Source organism: Crocodylus siamensis, chromosome 15, assembly GCF_052110815.1.
Source record: "Crocodylus siamensis isolate JL-2025a chromosome 15, ASM5211081v1, whole genome shotgun sequence".
Taxonomy (NCBI): Eukaryota; Metazoa; Chordata; order Crocodylia; family Crocodylidae; genus Crocodylus; species Crocodylus siamensis.
The window spans coordinates 18,191,368-18,211,996 of record NC_143409.1 but is presented as its reverse complement, the minus strand read 5'-3'; the positions used below and the strand labels follow the sequence as shown (position 1 = coordinate 18,211,996).

The following is a 20,629-nucleotide window of genomic DNA, read 5'->3' as shown; positions in this document are numbered from 1 at the left end:
AGACTTGTTAGGGGTGTTTGGATTTTTCCAGCATTTTAGGAGCAATCTGCGCACACATGAACAGAAGGGAAATTTCCATTAAGCACCTGGACCATCTTAAGATTCCACTCAATGTGCATATACATGTGAAAAACAAATTAAATTTCAAATTTTAATTTGTGGAGGTTGCTGGAATATGGTTCATGAGATGCATACGGGCTTTAGAGCCTAGCCACCTTTTTAAAATTCAGCTGAGGCTGAGTGTAGGAAGAATGTATTCGGTGTTGGGATGAGTGAGTTATACATAAGTGTATATATGTAGATCTACAAAACTCATTAAAGCAACTGTACTATGTTTCATCTGAAAGTGATGAAGATCTAAAGTTCTCCATGTAACATATTTACTGCTGCTACTGTTATTGGATCAAAACATCTACAAGAGACAGACTATTTTTAACATCCTTTATGTTAACATTAGGCTTTACATTTGGGTATCTTCCATGTGGCTTATTGTTGAGTCACTCTCTTATAATAAATCTTATGTAGGAACATGCAAAATTCATGAGTCTGAGTAAACTAGGAACCAATATGAAAAGATCTGAAAAAATGGCTTGTACAAACCAACACTGTAATGGTCAGAGAAGACAGGTCAGAAAAATGAGAACTGTGCAGAGAACATTGTTAAGTTTTATACAAAAGCATGATTTAAAAAGACTAACTGAAGCCCCCATTCTTTAATGTATAATGAATAATAACTGCAGGCCAGCTACAGTTTATTTACTAAATTTGTTTCTAACAGTAAGATCAGTAAAGGACTTGTCTGCCAACTTAAAAAAAAAAAAAAAGTCTTCCACTTGAAATCTTACACCTCCATTTCTGGGAAATGTTTACTATAACTGAAATTATAGTAGAAGATTATGGTATTTATATTTTTGCAGGTTATTTTATGCACTCAGTCCGTATGGTTTTGTAGTTCCCTCTTTACAACACTTTACTCCTAGATACTGTATACATTTCAGACTTTGTTAATCTGTTTTTCACCAATGGATAGATGCATTTAGCTCTTGGGAGGTTAAAGACTTTCATTTGACTATTCTTTTAACTATACAGTCATGATACCAGTGGCCTAAACTTCTGCCATATTTCTAATGTAACTGATGCATAGGAAGAAATGAGCCATTCTGACCAAGATAGGAAAGACCCCACGGCACCGCTTAGAATTAGTACATTACTGTTATGTCCAGGAAGTCCACGCCTGCCTGCAGAATAATAGAGATTTATTTAATAAGAATTTTTGTATGTTGCATCAGAAACCAAGATCAATGGGAATTTTTAAAAAAACTGCACACAATTTAAGTGATAGGGGGCCATGGATTTTCTTAATTTATTTTTGGGCTTTTTGACTGGCACCCTTTCGTAGGTGGATATCATAGCCTATGGCATAAATGGTTTGCAGTATCTCATGTGACTGCACATATTTTCTTAATATGTACATCCTAGTTAAAGGTGTGAATAGTGAACCTTGTGCCTGCTTAGTTGATTTCTAAAAAATGAAAAAAAGAAAGAGAAAGGAGTAAATGTATTTCTAGCAGGTCAATTATATTTTATTTTAAAAGTAGTAATATTTCAAAAAGTTGTCCTCCTCCTCATCTTTGCTCTCTTCCCTCATCCATCTTCTGCTATTCTGAATGAATTCTCTCAGGCTGGCAAAACTTTCCAAACTCATAAAAAGATGGAAAGAGGGCAGGTGGAAGAAGAAAGGAAAGAACTAATCACTGCTGCAGGTATGAAAATAAATGTCAGAGCTAGTCCTTGCTTCTGTAACAGATCATTAAATATATATAATACCCAATCACAGTGCTTTAGCCAACAGTGGGCTCTGGCTGTGATAAAGAATGAATTTATTGTTAGCAAGTTTTGAGAAGCACTTTTTGTCTCAGGATTATGCAGCATACAAATGCTACATTTGGTTATGAATCTTGCCCACAGAAATGTAATAGGGACTTGGACGTACTAATATGTCATACAGTTTGAATTATTTGAAGGTTATTTAAATCTGCAGCTAGTGTGTCACCTCAAAAACATTTTATTAGATCTTTTTACATTTGTACAGGCTTGGGTTTTAATTCCTGATTCGGTGTTACATTTTATTTCCCCTCGGCACATACTGTGCTAGTGCCAGAGCTACAAAGCAACTGCCACCCTCAAAACCTGCCTCATTTACATTTACAGTAATTGCCTTTTTCTTTTCTTTTTTTTGCAAAGAACCAAGGCCATGTCAAATTCACCATCTGTGTTTTGTGGATGCGGCAGCATAATGGCCAAAGACACACAAGTGGCTCAGATGGACAGTTCTCCTTGATACACCAGTTGAAACACAACAAGTCTAATTTTTATTATCGAATGGATTGGCAAAAAAGTCAATACAAACAGAACAGCAAAGAGCTGGGTGAAAAAAAAGGCCTGGAGAGTGCATAGGATCCCTTGCTAGGTTATTGCAACACAGTCGCAAAGGTTATACAGATCAACAGTTCAGAACTTACAGGCTGAAGGGAAAAAAAACCATTACCAGCATCTGTTAAGCTTCTTGACACAAGACAATTCACTCAGAAATAGGTCAAAAGTGCTGTATGCCAAGAAACAAACTGAAGCAGCACTAGAATATGTCTGTCAAACAGCCAGAAGGCCAGAATATCAGGATGTCGGCATTATACAACCAAGGGCTCATACACACTGCTTTTCAACATGGCTAACAGGCTCAGGCCATAGTACCCTACTAGCATGGCTGTGCTGCTTCCAGTGCCAAACCCGCTTGTTCAGAGCTAGCTCAGCGCTGCATGATGCCACGCAGGCAAACCTGGAGGTTCCAAACCGGAAAGGTTTGGTTGCTTTTGCCACATGCACCGAAGTCTAAGTCAGGACCACACCTGCACATCCATCCTACAGGATATACAGCTCTTTGTTCCTCAATGGAAGTCTTAAGTCAATGGATGCTGACTGCATCATAGCACAGGATTATTCATAGCCCACAGTTATTATTTTTTAAATCAGGCGATTGGAACAAATTAAAAAAAACAAAACAAACCCAAACAACTTTCTTATCAGCATTCCCCTATGTCACCTTTATGACAGCTGGCTAGCATGCAAAATGTGGGGAGTCCAGCATCTGGTTTTAATTAAGTCTACAGTGTATTTACTAAATTTGCTTCTAGCAGCAGAGACCAGGAAAGGAATCATCCAACTTCAAAAAAAAAAAAAATGCCTTTCACTTGAAAACTTACCTCCCCTTCTAGAAAAAGGGAGGTGCACCAAGTGGTGAAATATATTTACATGCTCCACAGAGTTCTGTGTTACTTCACCGTGCTCTGCATGTAATGCATTCTGCATGTATATACTGAAATTGAGACATTTGGAGTCTTCACTTGCATGCCCACTGTTGTTTTACACAAGTACAGAACTACATTTGTGAATGCAACTATACTAACTTCCCTTTAAAAACCTGTCTCTAAGATCACTCATGTCCTGGCAGTCTCCAAATAGGAAATGAAACTTGGACTTATGAAACTTTTCGGAAAAAAACCACCAGGAACTGCTGTGGGTTACCATATCAAACTAGATGGTCCATACTCCCCAAAACCATAAGCAAATTATGTAAGAAAAATCTAATAAAGAACCTAATGTAATTGTATTAGGAATATATGAGATGGCATAAGACGGAGTGGGCAATTATTTTGCCTGGAGGGCCACTTACTGAGTTTCGGTGAGCTACCAAGGACTGCACACATGAAATCTTTGAGAAGATATCATTTCAACAAATTATAGATAAAAAAACAAATTGTATACTAAAAATCAAAAATCTACTATAATGTATTTTAATTTTACTTCAAAAATATTTTTGTCCCGATTTATGTTTTCTGAGTAGTCTATATAGAGGCGATTATATAATAGCTCAAAATAAAGCTTTATTTATACAATAAAGTATATTGTGTGCATGGGTGGGGTGTATGTGAGAGGGTATGGGGAGTGTACGTGTGGTGAATGTGGGGGAGGTAGGTATGTGTGTATGTTAGGGGGTGCCAGTGTACCAGGTCCCGGGAAGCAGCTGGGGGTAGGGGACCTAGGAAAAGGTGGGGGGAGGGGGGGTCAAAGTTTGCCTGGGCTGGGCTGTACAGTGAAGGTGTAGTGTCACCCCCTGTACCCAGTCCATGGCTGCTCCCATAGCACTCTGGATGGGGCTAAGCCCTGCCTGCTCCCACCAGGAACAGCATGTGCCATGTTCTCACCTGAGCCCACTGACAGACCCAGCCCGAGGCCAGTGTGCACAGTTTCCTGGAAGGGCTGCTCCTGGTGCGACTGCAGCCACCCAGGTACCCCTCGGCTCCCCCTTCCTCCAGCGGCTCTTCCTCCTCCTCCTGCCCCTGTTGCACCAATCCAGGCAGCAGGTACCACAGGAAGCTGTGGAAATGCGGACTGGGCAGCTGATGCCCAGCCAGGTTGGGGGCAAAACTGCAGCCAGGTTGCTCCTGACCCAGCATGCAGGGTCCCAGCTCCAGCTCCTGGCCGCCTTCCACCCACTCCACCCACCAGGCACAATGAGCAGCCACCTGGGGGTGGCCAAATGAGTGGGAGGCAGCCGGGAGCTGGAGCCTCACACACTGGGACAGGAGCTGCTCGACTGCAGGTTCCTCTCTGCCTGACTGGGCATCTGGTGCCCAACACGCGTCCCTACACCTTCCCCACATTACCTGCTGCCTGGAGCAGTGCAACAGAGGCAGGAAGAGGAAGAGGAGCCGCTTCAGGTAGGAGGAACCGACCAGTGCCCAGGAGGCTGCAGCTGTACCAGGATCAGCCCTGCCGGAAAGCTGTGCATGCAAGCGGGGCCTGGAGCAGGTGGGAGTGCAGCCCAGGCTGCCCCAGGCAATAGTGGGCAGGGCTCATTCCCATGCAGAGCGCTGCAAGCTAATTACAAATCAATTGGCAGACTTCTGCCCATGGGCTGGATCCAATCAGTTGGAGAGCCAGATCCAGCCCATGGGCCGTATTTTGCCCACCCCTTGCATAAGACAAAGTAACATTTTGGAAAAATACCTCCAGCCCAATAAGTCTTACAACTGCTGCCAGAAATAAAATCTAAAAAATACACTCCTAGCCCCTACCAGTTATTCACATTATACATTTATATCCTTTTGTATTTATTTTCATTCATCTATGGATCCATCTGCAGAACAGAAGTGATTTAAGAATATGGTCAGCTGTTTTAGTTCCACCTTAAATCTTTTAGTAAACCAACTCTCTTCACAAACACTTCAGTACCTAATAAGTGGAATTAATCTTTTGGAGCAGTTGATATTATCGGTCATGTTACAAGGCCTCTGCAAACCATACATTTATTTCTCAAAGGATGCAGATGCATGGACACTTTATAATGGTATAAAAGAGGATGGTGCTTCACAATAATTGCCCTTGTGCCCTCAAGCAAAGAAGATAATAAATTGTTCATATATCAATCCTTAAATCTCCTAGCTTGGCCTATATCCATTTACTGTAACTATAAGCTGACATAATGCCTCTATAGTAGCAAAGGGCCCCCACCTAATATATCTTGCGTTGTCTATAACAGAATTATCATTTTTTTAAATCTTATTCACAATGCCTTTGTCTTTTAGCTAGATCTCCAATTTCCCTCTCTAACCTCATGAATTGGATTCTATTACCAGAGATATGAACTATTCCAATTCTATCATCAAGCATCGATATAGCAGATTTTCATGTTAAAATTATACCTATACTAGTAGATGCTCTTCCAGTTTCATAAATAAATGTAAGTCCTTCCATCATAGTGAAGAAACCTACAAGTGTTGGAGAAGATATAGTTTCATAGTTTCTAGGGTCAGAAGGGACCTGAGTAGATCAAGTCTGACCCCCTGCCATGGCAGGAAAGAGTACTGGGGTCAAATGACCCCAGCAAGGTGTTCATCCAGCCTCCTCTTAAAGACCCCCAGGGTAGGAGCCTGCACCACTTCTCTTGGAAGTTGGTTCCAGATCCCAGCCACCCATCTGGGATACAGATGTTACATACTGTAAGATATTTTATCTGCTGCAGGTATAAACTCATGTATGAAAGATTATCTGCCTCCTGAATCCATTTTAATCCTTTTATACTTCCATTTGCTTACTTATTAGGACGAGCATTCTTCTCTCAGGACAGCTTAAGGAGGTTCCATATTAGTTTAGATAGGCAGGCTGAGGCAGGCTGGCTACACATTTGTTTTTAAGCTCTTCCGCTTCAAAATACCCTTTCTTGAAGTATCGCTGTCAGGATCTCCTCCTTTTTTAATGGAAATGTTTTTTTGGGGTTTTTTGCTTTATTGGGTAGATTAGTCAGTTAACATTCAAGAAGAATCAGAATCTTACCATGACATGGGTCTGGTTATCTCAATAGCAAGAACAATTTTACAAAAATTAATTGGATATATTTATAAAAACACAGTGTTGTGAAAACTGCATGAACTGAGCAAGACACATCTGGTAAAATAAATTTATTAAAATAAGTTCACCCAACTGACTAAAAGTAGTAAAGCTGCAACCATCAAGTTTTTGTTTTTACAAGAATAGTCAATCTTTGATGTTTCTGAAACTGGAAGCAGCTCCATAAATTTGAACTCTAGTAGCTCTTGGATCAAAACAAGAAAGGAATGCAATTACGGTACACTGGAATGTACAAGGACTTTGTGTTTAGTTAACTGATAAACCTTAATGCCAATAACAATTTGGCATTCATGCTTAAAACATCAGTTGTGTGTTGGAGAAGCACCTTGCTTTACTGCATGAACAAACATTCTTGCTCGTGTTCACTCGACAAGCTATTGGTCTAATCAGTGAGAGTATGTACTTTTAATCTGCTGGTTATTCATTACCAGAGGCTGGATATTTTACAAGCCTCCTGCTGTAATCAATCCCTGTTTTGCAGGCAACAGTAATATCTGTGTAAAGCACACATTCGGAAAGCTAGGACTACAAGCCTCTGCCTTCAACTCTGAAACCGCAAGCTTTTTCAAACTAAGGCTCTAAATATGAACTCACTTCTGTGGCTGCTAATAGTTGTAGTTCCCTTAGCGGTTGAGGACTGGTCAAAAGGTCAAATTCACTCAGATACACACCATTACAAGTCTACAGCCAAAGCTTTACATTCTTTACATGAAGGCAACTATGGCTTCTAGGATAATCGCATTAGTTGGATATCACTGTTAAAATAATAAAGCAGAGACTGCATTACAGTACCTGTGCCAGGGGAGAAGTAAATATGTACAGGGTACCTAATTCTGGTATTTTTGGTGTTTTAAGCAGGGATGGCCAATCTGATACATGAGTGGCGCACAGCACATTGGGAAGGGGACAGGCAGCATAGCAGCAAAACAGGAAACTGGACACAGAGCACAGGGATGGAAGCAGGGAAGGATGCAGAAAGCAGAGCAGCAGATTGGGCAGGGGAAGGAGACTGGAGTAGCATGTGGCAAGTGTGCAGGGCTGCTTTACTACACCTGCCCAAAAAAGCAATCCACACTGCTTAAGAGCTTCACTTTGTAGCCTTAATACTCTTTCAATATAGTTTTCAGGTGAAATAAGCACAAAGGTCGGGAATAAATAAAAGATGCCAATAAACTGCTTACACTACCTGAAAATAGTAAAACTTCCAGCCATGCTGGGCAAGGAAACTTAAAAAAATGCTAAGAGATTTTGAACCCCCTGCCCCACACACATGCAAGCCCCAACAATTAACTTATAATGTGTAAACCTTCGGTGTGTGCTGTATATACAGCCACAACTTAGCTAACAGACAGACAACTTGCAAGGAGACAATCTATAGTCAATCAATTGAAGAAGCCTCTAATTTATAGGAGATTCCTGCCAGATGAGCTGCTACAGTGCATATGCCACTCAGTTCATTAAAACCACAACAGCCTTCTTAGAAAGCGAGTCCAGTTACCTTTGTCAGGTGCTGCTCAGAGGAAAAGCCCAAGCCAAATACAGTGTTTGCTCTGCTGTCTGCCCACTGACCAAATTTCTGCGATGTTTTAGTAAAGGTCATATTCGGAGTGATTGTGCTGTTTATAATCACCTGTTTAAAAAAAAAAAAGTTAAACAAAATTAGATACAAAAGATATCCTAGCAGTTTTCTTAATAATGATACACATTTCCAGCCTAAATCTGGCATTTCTGCATCTATGAAGAATTTTTTCGGCTTATGAAAGCCAGGGCCAAAGGGTGCTCAGGCAGGGTGCTGGCTGAGTGTAGCATTTGGAATTTAGGAGTGAATAGACAGTAGGGATCCAGCCTTCCACCAGTTCGTACCTTGTGCAGCCATTCACAAGTGTTAGCTGGGCATAAAGCACCATCATTATGCTAACTTTTAATGCTCATTCAGCTCAGGCATAAATGACTATAGAATGAGCTAGACAGTTGTGAAGCAGGCATTAGGGATGGGAAGAATATAATCTGTAGGAATTATTATACGATGCAACATCAAACAAAAACAATCTTGACTGCCATTTATCTCCTACATTCCTCAACCAGTTTCCTCCCACAACAGCTCCGAATGCTTCTCTCTTTTGCTTCCCTATTGCTCCTTGCCTCATGTTCTCCTCCTCCTTGGCTTTCTCAGCTCTCTCCTTCTTCCTCTGTTAGAGGATGCGCCCTATCCAATGGGTTGTTCTCACTCTCTCTCCCCATATGTCCCCTGCACTCAGGCATTAGACTCCTCCAACTGAAACACCCAGGCATCTTCTAAAGGCAGGTAGAACGTGTTTTCTTCAGGTCTTTGCTCTGCTCTCACCCTGACACATCAGGCAGAAGGGAAAGCTGATCTAGAGGTACAGCAGGAGCAAATCCCAGAGAAGGGAGCCCCAAATGTGTACCATATCAACAACCCTGGACAGACTGCTTACTGTCACTCTTCCAAGTGATCTGGGGGAGCTGTAAGAGCAAGCTCATCACAGAAAATGGTACCCTCTTCAGAAGCTCATCAGGTTGATTAGATTTTACTACATGAGTAGGAACCACTGAAAGCAATGAGCATCTCAAAATCAGGTACTATTCAACAAGAGAAAAGCTAATACAATCAGGCTTCAGTGATAGTTTGTTAAAGGACCTGGAACGCACATAACATACCATCTTACTGAGGGGCATTAGAGACATACCAGTTTGCTAATCAAATATCGTAATTATACAGAAATAAAACTTACTTTTTTGCTGCTGAACACTTCCCCCTCCCCTGAAAGTGAATGTGTGCACATCCTTTTAGCAGAAAAGCTTCCTTTAACAATGAACACTATTATGTCCAATATGCAAATTATGCAGTAATTAAGTGAAATCTACAGGACAGTTTAATTAACATGATCAGAAGGTATCCTGGCAACACCATTTACTATGTACTCCAAGCAGAATTTTTTTCTAAACTATCATTTACATTTAGGAAAGGGAAAATTGTAGTTTCCAGGAGAAAATATTATTTCTCTTCTTCCCCTCTCTTCTTAACTTATGGCCTTAGGACTAGTGCTCCCATTTCTTCTTTATAAGCCATTCAACTTTAGTCTTTCCTTCTTTTTACAGTCTCCTTGTTCTGACTAAAGGATTTTCATAAGTATGTTTTGCCTTATTTTATCGCATAAAACTGAGACCAAATTCAATGTAAAAAAGCAGAGCACAGCAATATTGATCCAAGCGGGAACCAACCAAGCATAAGATGTGTTTGAAAATATTCTTCTTTCTGCTTTGGCAAAAGGATCAAGACTGACCAGACCAGGTTGATGCCACCAGTAGAGTTTGTTTTGTTTTAAAGGATCGCGTGAGAGAATGTGGAAGGCATTTAATAGTAAGCAGTAGCCAAAATGCAAGGGGTATAACTAATTTTTCCACAGCACTTTTTTGAATTACTGACTTACGTTTTTCCCTCTGCTAGCACTTCAGTCCCACTGAAAGGAAAAAAGCAAACAATTTATAATCACAAAATCTTAGGGCTGGAAGGGACCCTGGAGGATTATCGGGTCCAGCCCCCTGCATGAACAGGAAAGACATCTGGGGTCAGCCAATCCCAGCCAGGAGACGGTCCAGTCTTCTCTTGAAGACCTCTAAGGGTAGATGACTGCACCACCTCTGGGGGAAGCTTGTTCCAAAATGTGGACACCCTAGTTGTAAAGAAGTTTTTCCTAATGTTCAGTCTGAAACTATCTTCCAGGAGTTTGTGGCCATTGTTTCTAGTTTTCCTCCAGGGCTCCCTGGTGAACAGTTGTTCACCAAGCCCCTGGTGTACGCCTCTGCATAGAAGAGTTTGAGATCCCTCAGCCTCTCCTCATACAGCTCGCCATGCAAGTCCCTGATCATGTGGATGGCCCTTCTCTGGACCCTCTCAAGCTTTAGCATGTCCTTGTTGAAGTGCAGCTCCCAGAACTGGATGCATTACTCCAGCTGCGGCCACACCAGTGTTGAGTAAAGTGGGAGAATCACTTCTCTGGATTTACTGGAGATCCATCGATTGATGCATGCCAGAGTTTTATTGGCCCTAGCGGCTACTGCATCGCATTGCCAGCTCACATTCATGCTGGGGTTTATCCCTTCCATTTGTAGTGCTGGTCAGGTTAGCAATGCCCAGCCAGTAGGTGTGCTGAGAACTTGGCCAATGGGCTTTTCACCCCCTCATCCAGGTTGTTGACAAAGATATTGAACAGCACTGAGCCAAGTACTGACCCCTGGGGTACACCACTGCCCACATCTCTCCAGGACGAGTCCAATCCATTCATATGGACTGTGGCCTACCCCGCAACCAGTTTTGCACCCACTTGATGGTCCTGCAGTTGAGCCCAATATCTACCAATTTTCTGATCAGTACCTTATGGGATACCAGGTCAAAGGCTTTCTGGAAGTCGAGGTATATGTAGCCAACCACTTTTCTCTCATCCAGGTAACGAGTCACCTGATCATAGAAAGAAATGAGGTTTGTCAGATAAGACCTACCCACAATGAAGCCACATTGGCTGTCATTCAGTATCATGCCTTCTGCAAGTTTGTCACATATAGCCTCTTTGATGAATGCTTCTAGGATTTTCCCTGGAACAGAAGTTAAGCTAATTGGCCTGTAGTTTCCCAGGTCTTCACGCTTCCTCTTCTTGAAGATGGGCACAACACTGGCCATCTTCCAGTCCTCTGGGATTTCTCCAGAAGCCCATGATTTTTGAAAGACCTTTGAAATTACTTCGGCCAACTCTTTCAGCACTCTTGGGTGGAGTTCATCCGGTCCTGCTGGTTTATATATGTCTAATTTCTTTAACTGATCATACAACAGTTCTATGGCAGTGATGGCAATGGTGTCAATCCCGCCCTGCTTGTTCTGTGCGCTACCTGGCATGTTGTTCCCCTTAGGCTTGTGAAAGACTGAGGCAAAGTAGTCACGTTCCGTTTTTTTCTGAGTGGTAGTGACCAGGTATCCCGAGGCATTGAGCAGCAGCCCTACACTCCCATTAGTTTTCCTTTTACTCCCTATGTAGCTAAAGGAGGACTTTTGTTGTCCTTGATTCGTGTAGCTAGTTTTAGCTCGGTTTCTGCCTTAGCTTGCCTAATCTGTTTTCTACAAATGCAGGCCATTGTCAAGTCGTCTTCCTCAGAGGCTGTCCCAAGCTTCCATTGTTTGTATGACTCCTCCTTTTTCTGTAGGAGGGCTGCAGCTTCCCTGTTTAGCCAAGAGGGTTTTTTGACCCTTCTGCTACTTTTTCTCCATAAGGGAATGGATTTTCTCTGAGCCTTAAGGATTGGATCCTTAAGGAATGACCATTCTTCTTGTGCTCCCTTTACCTGTGGTCCTTGGTCTCTCAGGGCATTCTCTACAAGTGACCTGAGCTTATTAAAATTTGTGTTTTTGAAGTGTTAGACTTGGAGCTTGGTGTCTGTTTTGTCAGCCTTGCGACGGACAGTGAACACAATGATTTCATGGTCACTATAGCCTAACCTGCCATCTATATTTGAGTTGGTCACCAGGTCGTCCCCTTTGGCCAGGACCAGGTCAAGAACTGCATTGCCTCTAGTTGGCCTGTGCACCTCCCGAGTCAAAATAGCTCTTCAGTGCTGGTCAGGAAGGGTCGTGATCAATCTGAGCTGGCCGAGCACTCCTGCCAGGAGATGTCTAGGTAGTTGAAGTCACCCATGACAACCATGTCCTGTGCAAGCGTGGCCTCTGTTAGTTTATGGGCAAATGGTAGATCGAGTTCCTCCCCTTGGTTAGGCAGCCTGTAGTATACACCTGCAGTCAGGTCTCTCTTGCTGCACCTCCCCTGGAGCTTGACCCAGAGGGTTTCAGGCTAGTCTTCTTTGGGGCCAACATCAGCCTGTAGAGAGGCGTACTGCTCCTTTACATAGAGGGCAACACCCCCACCTCTCTTCCCTACCCGATCCCTTCTGTGGCTACACTCCAGTCATGAGAAGAGTCCTACCAGGTCTCCGTGATCTCTACTAAATCATAGTGCCAGTGGAAAGCAGGAGGACTGGTTCTTCCTGCTTGTTCCCCATGCTTCTGGCATTGGTATACAGGCACCCAAGTCCTTTTACTGAGGTCACTGGCCGCCTGTTGCATTGAAGAGGAGCTGTTTTCTCAGTTCCCATAAAAGTGGCTTGCTTAGTTTCATTGCTGTATATTGGTCCCCGAATAGGCTCCAGTTAGCATTTCCCCATTCCCCTGCGACCTTAGTTTAAAGCCCTAAGAGATAGGCCATGCTGGCCGAGAAAAGGGACTTTCTAAGGAAAATCTCCTATTAGAAAGCAATTAGAAAAAAAGCTAAATGTAATTTAAGATATCAAAGCTACTTCATCTAAATATGTCAAAAGACAAATAAGATAAAATGCTAAGGACTATCTTAGTGATTGGTATAAATGACAAAAGAAAGATGCCACCATGACGATATGTGGCTGAGTAAGCGAAAGTATTATCACCACCAGTTGAAAGCCATGGTAACAAGACTGTTTCCCAATTGCTTAAAAAGGTAAGTGTTGTATTTTAAAATAAAGGTAATCAGGACTCTTAGTAGAGATGATTCATAGCTGGTATGAACTGACTGCCCAGAGGAGTTTTCCATCTATTAACTTCTCTGTGAAATCCTATGAAATATGAACTTTCATTTCTACCCAGGAGAACTTTTACAATCTTTTCTCCAATGCCTGATGAAGGGTATTTGTGCCCAAAAGCTTGCAATTAAAGACATTTTTTTGCAAAAATCTTGTTGGTCTAATAAAAGATATCATTTATACTACAAGTCCTGGTTGCCTTTTCCTCTAGACCAATACAGCTACAACCTGGATACCTGACACATGGAAGGTATTTTAAAATACATATTTTTAAATAAAACATTTATGTTAAGTGGTTCAACTGCCAAATTAAAACAAAATGTTTTAAGTGCCAAGGTTTAATTTATAATTGGAAATGTAGAAACTTGTAAAATTTAAAATGATTAAAGTTGTTTGGAGTTTTTTTTAAATTCTACTCAGCATCTCAAGCTGGGCTTCTGAAGTAAAACATTAATACAACGGTATCCCTGGCAGAGAACAGGGGATATAGATACCAATAAATTATTCCTTTAAGGTGCTTTGAAAACTCCATCAGAAGCTACTTCGAAAACTTCATCATAATGTCATCCAACTATAAACAAAAACTGGAATTTAAACTGTATCAACCACGATGTGGCACTTAAATTACAAAACAATATTACAAAATAAGCAATAAAGTCTATGAGTGGTAAAAAAAACAACAAACCAGTGACACCTGTTTGGAAAGGAAATGCAAAAGGATATTAGGTGACAGCTAGCAATTTAACCTGTTAAAGGTTTATTTTCTGAAGCCAGGATACAAAGAAAGGTTGGAGAGCAACTTGACATCAAGAAATTGACAGTTCATCTGTCAATTTATAATAAGTAGCAATTAGCAAAACTACCAGGGATCTGGCACTGTGTTACTTAAGTATTGATTGATGGAAGGGGAAGTAAGGTTTCCATTTGTTCATGAGAAAATGAGGGAAAAAAGGTGTAGGTGACTAAACTAAAAGTGCGCTAAAATATATATATGCCCACACACACACACACTTTCATAGTTTCTAGGGTCGGAAGGGACCTGAGTAGATCATGGCAGAAAAGAGTACTGGGGTCAAACAACCCCAGCAAGGTATTCATCCAGCCTCCTCTTAAAGACCCCCAGGGTAGGAGCCTGCACCACTTCTCTTGGAAGTTGGTTCCAGATCCTAGCCGCCCTGACTGTGAAGTAGCGCCTCCTGATATCTAGCCTAAATCTACCCTCTGCCAGCTTGTGACCGTTATTCCTGGTCACTCCTGGCAGTGCTCAGGAGTACAGGGAGTTTATGGGCAATGCCTGCTGATCCCCCCTGACTAGTTTGTAACAGGCCACTAGATCCCCCCTCAGCCTTCTCTCGTGGAAGCTGAACAGGTTCAGGTCCCATAGTCTCTCCTCTTAAGGCCTGCCCTGCTGCCCCCGATCATGTGAGTGGTCCTCCTCTGGACCCTCCCATGTTGTCCACATCCCTCCTGAAGTGCCTTTTACCCTGTTGTCCAAGTCACTGATGAAGATGTTGAACAGTGCGGGCCCGAGGACCAAGCCCTGGGGGACCCCACTGCCCACATCCCTCCAGGCCAAAAACGACCCATCCACCACCACTCTCTGGGTGCTGCCCTCCAGCCAGTTGATGACCCAATTGACTGTGTGGGTGTTGACACTACAGTCCCCCAGTTTCTTAATGAGAACGGGGTGAGAGATAGTGTCAAAGGCCTTCCAAAAGTCCAGGAAGACTATGTCCACTGCTACCCCTGCATCTAATGATTTGGTGATCTGATCATAGAAGGCCACCAGGTTGGTCTGACACGACCTGCCTCTAATGAACTTGTGTTTGTTGCCCCTAAGCATGACCTCCCCTGCTAGCCCCTTGTGGATATGTGCCAGAATAATTATACACATATAAAAACATAGGGTGACATGAAACCATCTGCACTGTTTTATGACCTACCTATTCTTACTATACATCCCCCATCCGCTCATTATAAAAGTGTTAAGAGGGAAAGAACTTTGAAAAAGAACAACCACGAGGAAAAGACTGTTTTAGAACACAAGACACTGTTCTGGTGAACACCTCAATATTCAACCTATTAATTGACCTAATTACCTGAACATTCTGTCATCTCCTTTCTGATGATGGAGAGGTTACCCCTTGCAAGTGAATTATTGTGCTGTGTTTATGGAAGGAAAATGGGTTGTTCTTTTGTAAAGAAAAGACTGGAGAGAAAGTAGGCACAAGATCTTATCTATTCCAAACTATTCCTGACAATATTTCCATCTCAGTGTCACAGCATTTCTAGACTTCTAGGAATGAGTATGGCTGTGTCCAAATTGCTCTGCCTTAACACTAATAGTGTGCGACAAGGCTGGAAGCAATGGGGAAATAAAGTTTTAAAAGATAAGAGTTAATTTTACTTGATTGTGACAGAAAAAGGAGGAAATAAGAAGTGGGATAGTCCAGGAGGGAAAGTAGGTTGGTTTGTGATGCTGCTTGCTGTCAGTCATGAACTTCTCAGCTTCAAGCTGGTCCAACTGTTCCATCCCTAACTTCCAGGAGTCTATTATTCTCCTTCCATAAGAGAAGTCAATCCAAGTGAAATATGCATATGCGCAATAATTTTGCATTTGGTCACAACTTCTATAACACAAGCATGTGATATGCTTCTGATTGTACCAGAAAACAAAATAATCTGACATTTTATACAGGAGAGTTAGTTCAATTGGCATACAGGCTCCTGAATGACAATCTAATCAAATATGATCAAACCCAGATATTGGTAGGACACTTCCCATAGAGACAAAAGCAAAGGGGAAAGTAATATAACAAGCACCTTACAAAATAATAAACTCATTTAGTATACAAATTAAGTTGTGAATATGGAAAAAATAAAAAAACATCTCCGCCTATATTTGAGTGCATCAATAGTGAATGATAAACAATAATTTATTGTTATTTATTTGCACCCACTTCAGAGAAAACACATGATGGACACTCATACCCTGTGCAATCTAAATCCAATTTAAAAGATCTGATGGAACCCTTGCAGTGTAAATGTAGTGCTGTAAGCACCAGAAGCCAGGCTCTCCAATCAAATTCGATTTTAGGCACTTGAAAAATCAAAAAGGTGCATTAGGGAACTAAAAGTATATATAAACATGCTGCTGTCAAGCTATACATGCATACAAGGCACTCGTGCTGTCTTCCCACATGGAGACACTGCCAAGTAAGTTAATTACACAGGTCATGGGGAAGTACGAACCTGCAGAGAAAAATGCACCTAAATTATGGGGAATGTAAACTGCCAACATGCTTGTGAAAACTGTGGGGAGCCATTCTTAAAAATTATGGGATTTTTGGCATCTAAGACTTCCAAGTACAGAGGTTTCTTTTGCGTCAAAGATGAACTCTTACAACATCGCATCAGGCAGAACTAGACTCAGGTCAGAAATGCACTGCATGCAGCACCCATTTCAAAATGCCAGTTCCCCAAAACAAATCTAAAAGGGAAAGGTGGGGGGAAGGGGGAAGGTGCATGGGAGAAAAATCTTTGAGTCAATCTCTACGTGTTTTAGATCTTTTCACAGGGTTACCATATTTCCAGTTCCAAAAAAGAGGACGCATGTCAAGGTGACACCTCACTCCTCATCCACAGCCCCCTGGCCTTGCCAGTGCCCCTTGCTCCCAACCTGCAGCCCCCCATCCCTGCTGCTGCCCCTCACTGCCAACACAGACCCCTGGCCCTGCTGGTACCCTTCATTCCTCACCCACAGCCCTCCGCCCCCCCCAGACTATGCTGATGCTCCTCAGTCCCAACCCACAGCCCCTCAATCGCTGCTTCTGACCCTCATGCCTGACCCGCAGCCCCCCATCCCTGCTCGTGGCCCTCACTCCTGACCCATGGTCCCCTGCTCCCCACCACACTGCCAGAAAGGGGCCCCCATCCAGACTGGCGACTCCAATTCCTGCAGGCGGTGGTGGAGTGAGCCCAGCTCTGGTGCAGGCAAAAGGGAAGAGGGGAGGCCTGTGGCACCCCCCCCACTGCCACTCCCACCCTGGGTTGAGGCTCCAGCACCATGCCAGGCAGCCTGGCCACGTCCTCCTGGACAGTGTCTCCAGGTCAGCCTGGCCCCACAAGCATGGGCACCAGCTCCAGTGCTGCCAGCCCAGCCATGGAGCCCCCCGCTCCCGCCCCCACTGGAGAGGCAGATACCGCCTCCCACGTCTGACACCTGCCATCTTCTCCCAGTGCAGGCACCCACCCCCCTCCATACACCCCTCACAGGCCCCCAGACAGGCCCCCCAAGCCCTGGCCCTCCAGCCTCACTCCTCAAAGACTTATCTGCATCCAGCTGCCGGGGCTGCTCCCACCCCTGCCGGGTTGCATGTCCAGTACGTGTGAGCACGAGCAGACACATGCAGTGCCCCAGCTTCCAATCGCCCTCACTTGCTCCTGCCAACAGAGCGGAGCACAATCCTGACAATTCTTTAGATTTCAAAAAAACCCCACCTGGATGGAGATGGGAGGGTCCAAAAAGAGGACATATTCAGGAAAACCCAGACATATGGTAACCCTACCTTGCCATTAAATCAGGGATGGGACAGGGAACTTCCAAGCACATTAGCTGATTATCCAGACTCTGGAATAAAGAGATCTTATTGAAGTGCCTCTAGTTTGGCTTACTGCTGATATTTGCCCTAGTAAGTAATGTCAGCCACTAGTTGTCACACCTACAGCAGAAGGGAGTAAAGATCATAGCAGCTCAACTCTCAGAGGAAGAAGAGGAAAATGAACTTAGCTGGACCCTGGAAGAACATCACGCAAACCTCTGGGAGGACAAGTGGCAAGTTGAACATATTGAGAAGTACTACTACAGCCTCTAGCACAAGGCATTTCTGCAAGATTACCATCAAATCCAAATAGGAGCCATTTACTCCCCATTACTACTCAGGGTTTCTCTGCATAAGGAAACTAGTTGACCAGATTAAGTCTTGTGCATTAGGCCCACTAGCTAGCAGCCTTTGGCACCAGAATAAGCTAAAATTAATAAAAGTGTCAGGAGGAGGAAGGGGGACTCCCCCCTGCTCCATTTTGGAATTTCCACTTTAAATTCACATTCTGTCCTGCTCCAGATTAACTCCCCGCTAAACCATGCTGCTTCAGTACCCGACTACTCAGAATCACAAATGTCCTCAGCAACAATCTACCAAAAACTTCACAATTTCATTTTTGTATCTATGCCACCCTCCCCAAAGGGAAATTTCCAGTCCCTACCACACAAGGCTGCTTGTTTGAACCTAAAGCAAAATAAAACGTGGAAACTAGCAGCCACTCCTCTGGCTCCAGCTAGCACAGGCTCAGCAGGTTTTTCTGGCTCATCAAGTAAGCCTGAACCAAAGTGCTTACTAAGCTGACTCTGAAGATGAGGCAGGAACTGATCTGCATGGCAATTCCCTCCCTACCCAAACTAACTTCCTAGTATTACCATTTTTTTTCATCTTCCCTGCACTTCCTTGGCTTGCATTATCCTCTGAAAAACAGGACGTCCAGTTATCTGTTTGCTGCTTCAGGAACTGCAAGTAGCTTCTATTTTTGAGGGATTTCACTGGTAAGAGGAATGTGGCTCTGGGAAGTGCAGTAGGAGTGCAATACTTGTCTTTGGTATTGGCAACATTCAAACTTTAATGTGTGGAACATTGTCTATCCCTGCAGGGCAGCCTGCACTACAGCTGCTTGACTCTTTTTAAAAGTCAAACCATAAAGTCACAACAAACTGGGATCCATTTTGGTGCTTGTATATTAAGTTCCATCAAGAAGTATCTTATTAACAGCTATATGAAGCCAGATCATCTCCCTGCCAGCCTTACCAAGCTAGAAACTTCCTTGCTGCACTTTGCTAAATCACCTAATCAAAAGGAGATTTGCTAGATTTTATAACAAGATAGTGTTATAAAAGAAACAAAGAAACCACTGCAGGAGGGTGCCACCTGAGTCCATCCAATTCATCTGAATCAATAGGAGCAGTACAAAAAAAAAAAAACAATCCAAAAGCAACTTAAGAGTCAGAGAGTGAAACTGGAGCCAGTAACTCTGGCTTAAACTTTGAACCGGTAATGCAGGAGGATTAATTATAGTTGTTATAACTGGTGCCAGTGGATGGGATTAAGCCTTTTTTCCACCCTTTTTGCAATATCTTTGTGGCAAGCACTTCCAAAAATTGTGGTGACTGCTGCTACAGCCTGGCAAATGCAATCATACACACCTGTTGTACTGGAAATCGACTGTAACAGCTGCGTGCATGCTGGTCCTGATTTATATGTGAAACCTGCCTCGTAGCAGTTGCTTTGCTTAGGATGAGCTGGGTTTAAGGATTCAATAGACAGATGAACCATCATAACTCGTACAAGTACCAGGATAAGTATCAGTTTCTTACTCTTCATGTTCCCCTTTGCTCCTATCACCTACACATGGCTGAAGGCCTCGAGTACTGGCAAGACCATATTTGATACCAACTATTATATCAAAAGGTACTTATTCCAGGTGCTAAACAAACAAAAGTTCCACATTATATTGCCACATACATGGCAGTTATTTATAGAGACTTTTGTTGTATGGGCAACTAACCCAGCAGGTCAAATACTTCAATGCTTACTATTCCTCATTTGAGAGACTTCTGAAAGAAGTGTGTGGCAATTGGGTGCGAGGCATCCCCTACCAGCAGAACTGGGTTTTTTGGCTCCAAAAGGGTGCAGTGGGAGAATGCAAGATTTCAGGAGTGCTATACTGGTTTTATGCATGAGGGAGGAAGCATGCAAGGGCTGCTTGGAGGAGTTAAGGGATAATACACTGCTATACAGATCATTCAGGCCTCACCCGAATCCTTTTTCATAGGGGAAAACTACTAGAGCGATTAGGCCAGAAGCTGCATGGAGCTAGCCGCCTGGCTGCCTTGTGAGGAACACAGATATTTTGCCCAGTACTGCATGCACTTCACCCTCAAAAACAAACTTACACCTTGCCATAATAACCAAGTCAAATTACAGATTGTGCTTTTTAAACCAACCAAAGAAGATGGCACGGGTCACATCTAGACATGGCCCCTAACCTGCTTTATGAATAGAGTTGTAATATGAATAAAAAAAGAAAAAAAAAAAAGGGAGAGACTTTCCTAAGAAAATAATTCTGTTATGAAGTAGTTGCTGAGCAATGTCTAAAAGCAATGAAAATGTATTCTGGGATTATGTGAATCCCATTATGTAATTTTGCTGGTACACATACTTACTCGAAGATGGTCTTTTTCTTTTTCTTGAGGTAATTAACATCTTCAGAGTTGGGGGGAGGGGTGGTCCAATCTAAATCTCTGAAAATCTAGTTTTTACTTTGACATTTGACTAGAATATTTTTCCCTTCAAGGTACAGCATACAGATCCAACCACCCACACTATTCAAAAGCCCAAGCAGCTGTTTCATGTAGAAAATATACGGCATGTCTTTTCAAATACTTAAATTATTGAAATGAATTGTTACCCATAAATTTCATGCAGTATTTTAT

General features: G+C 42.8%; 1 protein-coding gene across 1 annotated transcript in view; it reads right to left on the bottom strand.

Moving 5' to 3' along the window:
• HOMER2 (homer scaffold protein 2) overlaps positions 1-20,629 on the bottom strand; it is a 103,212-nt gene that overhangs the window by 20,482 nt on the left and 62,101 nt on the right. Inside the window, exon 3 of the mRNA XM_090028713.1 lies at positions 7,967-8,098. Coding sequence (XP_089884839.1) covers positions 7,967-8,098 — 132 coding nt within the window. The remainder of the gene's footprint in view (positions 1-7,966; positions 8,099-20,629) is intronic.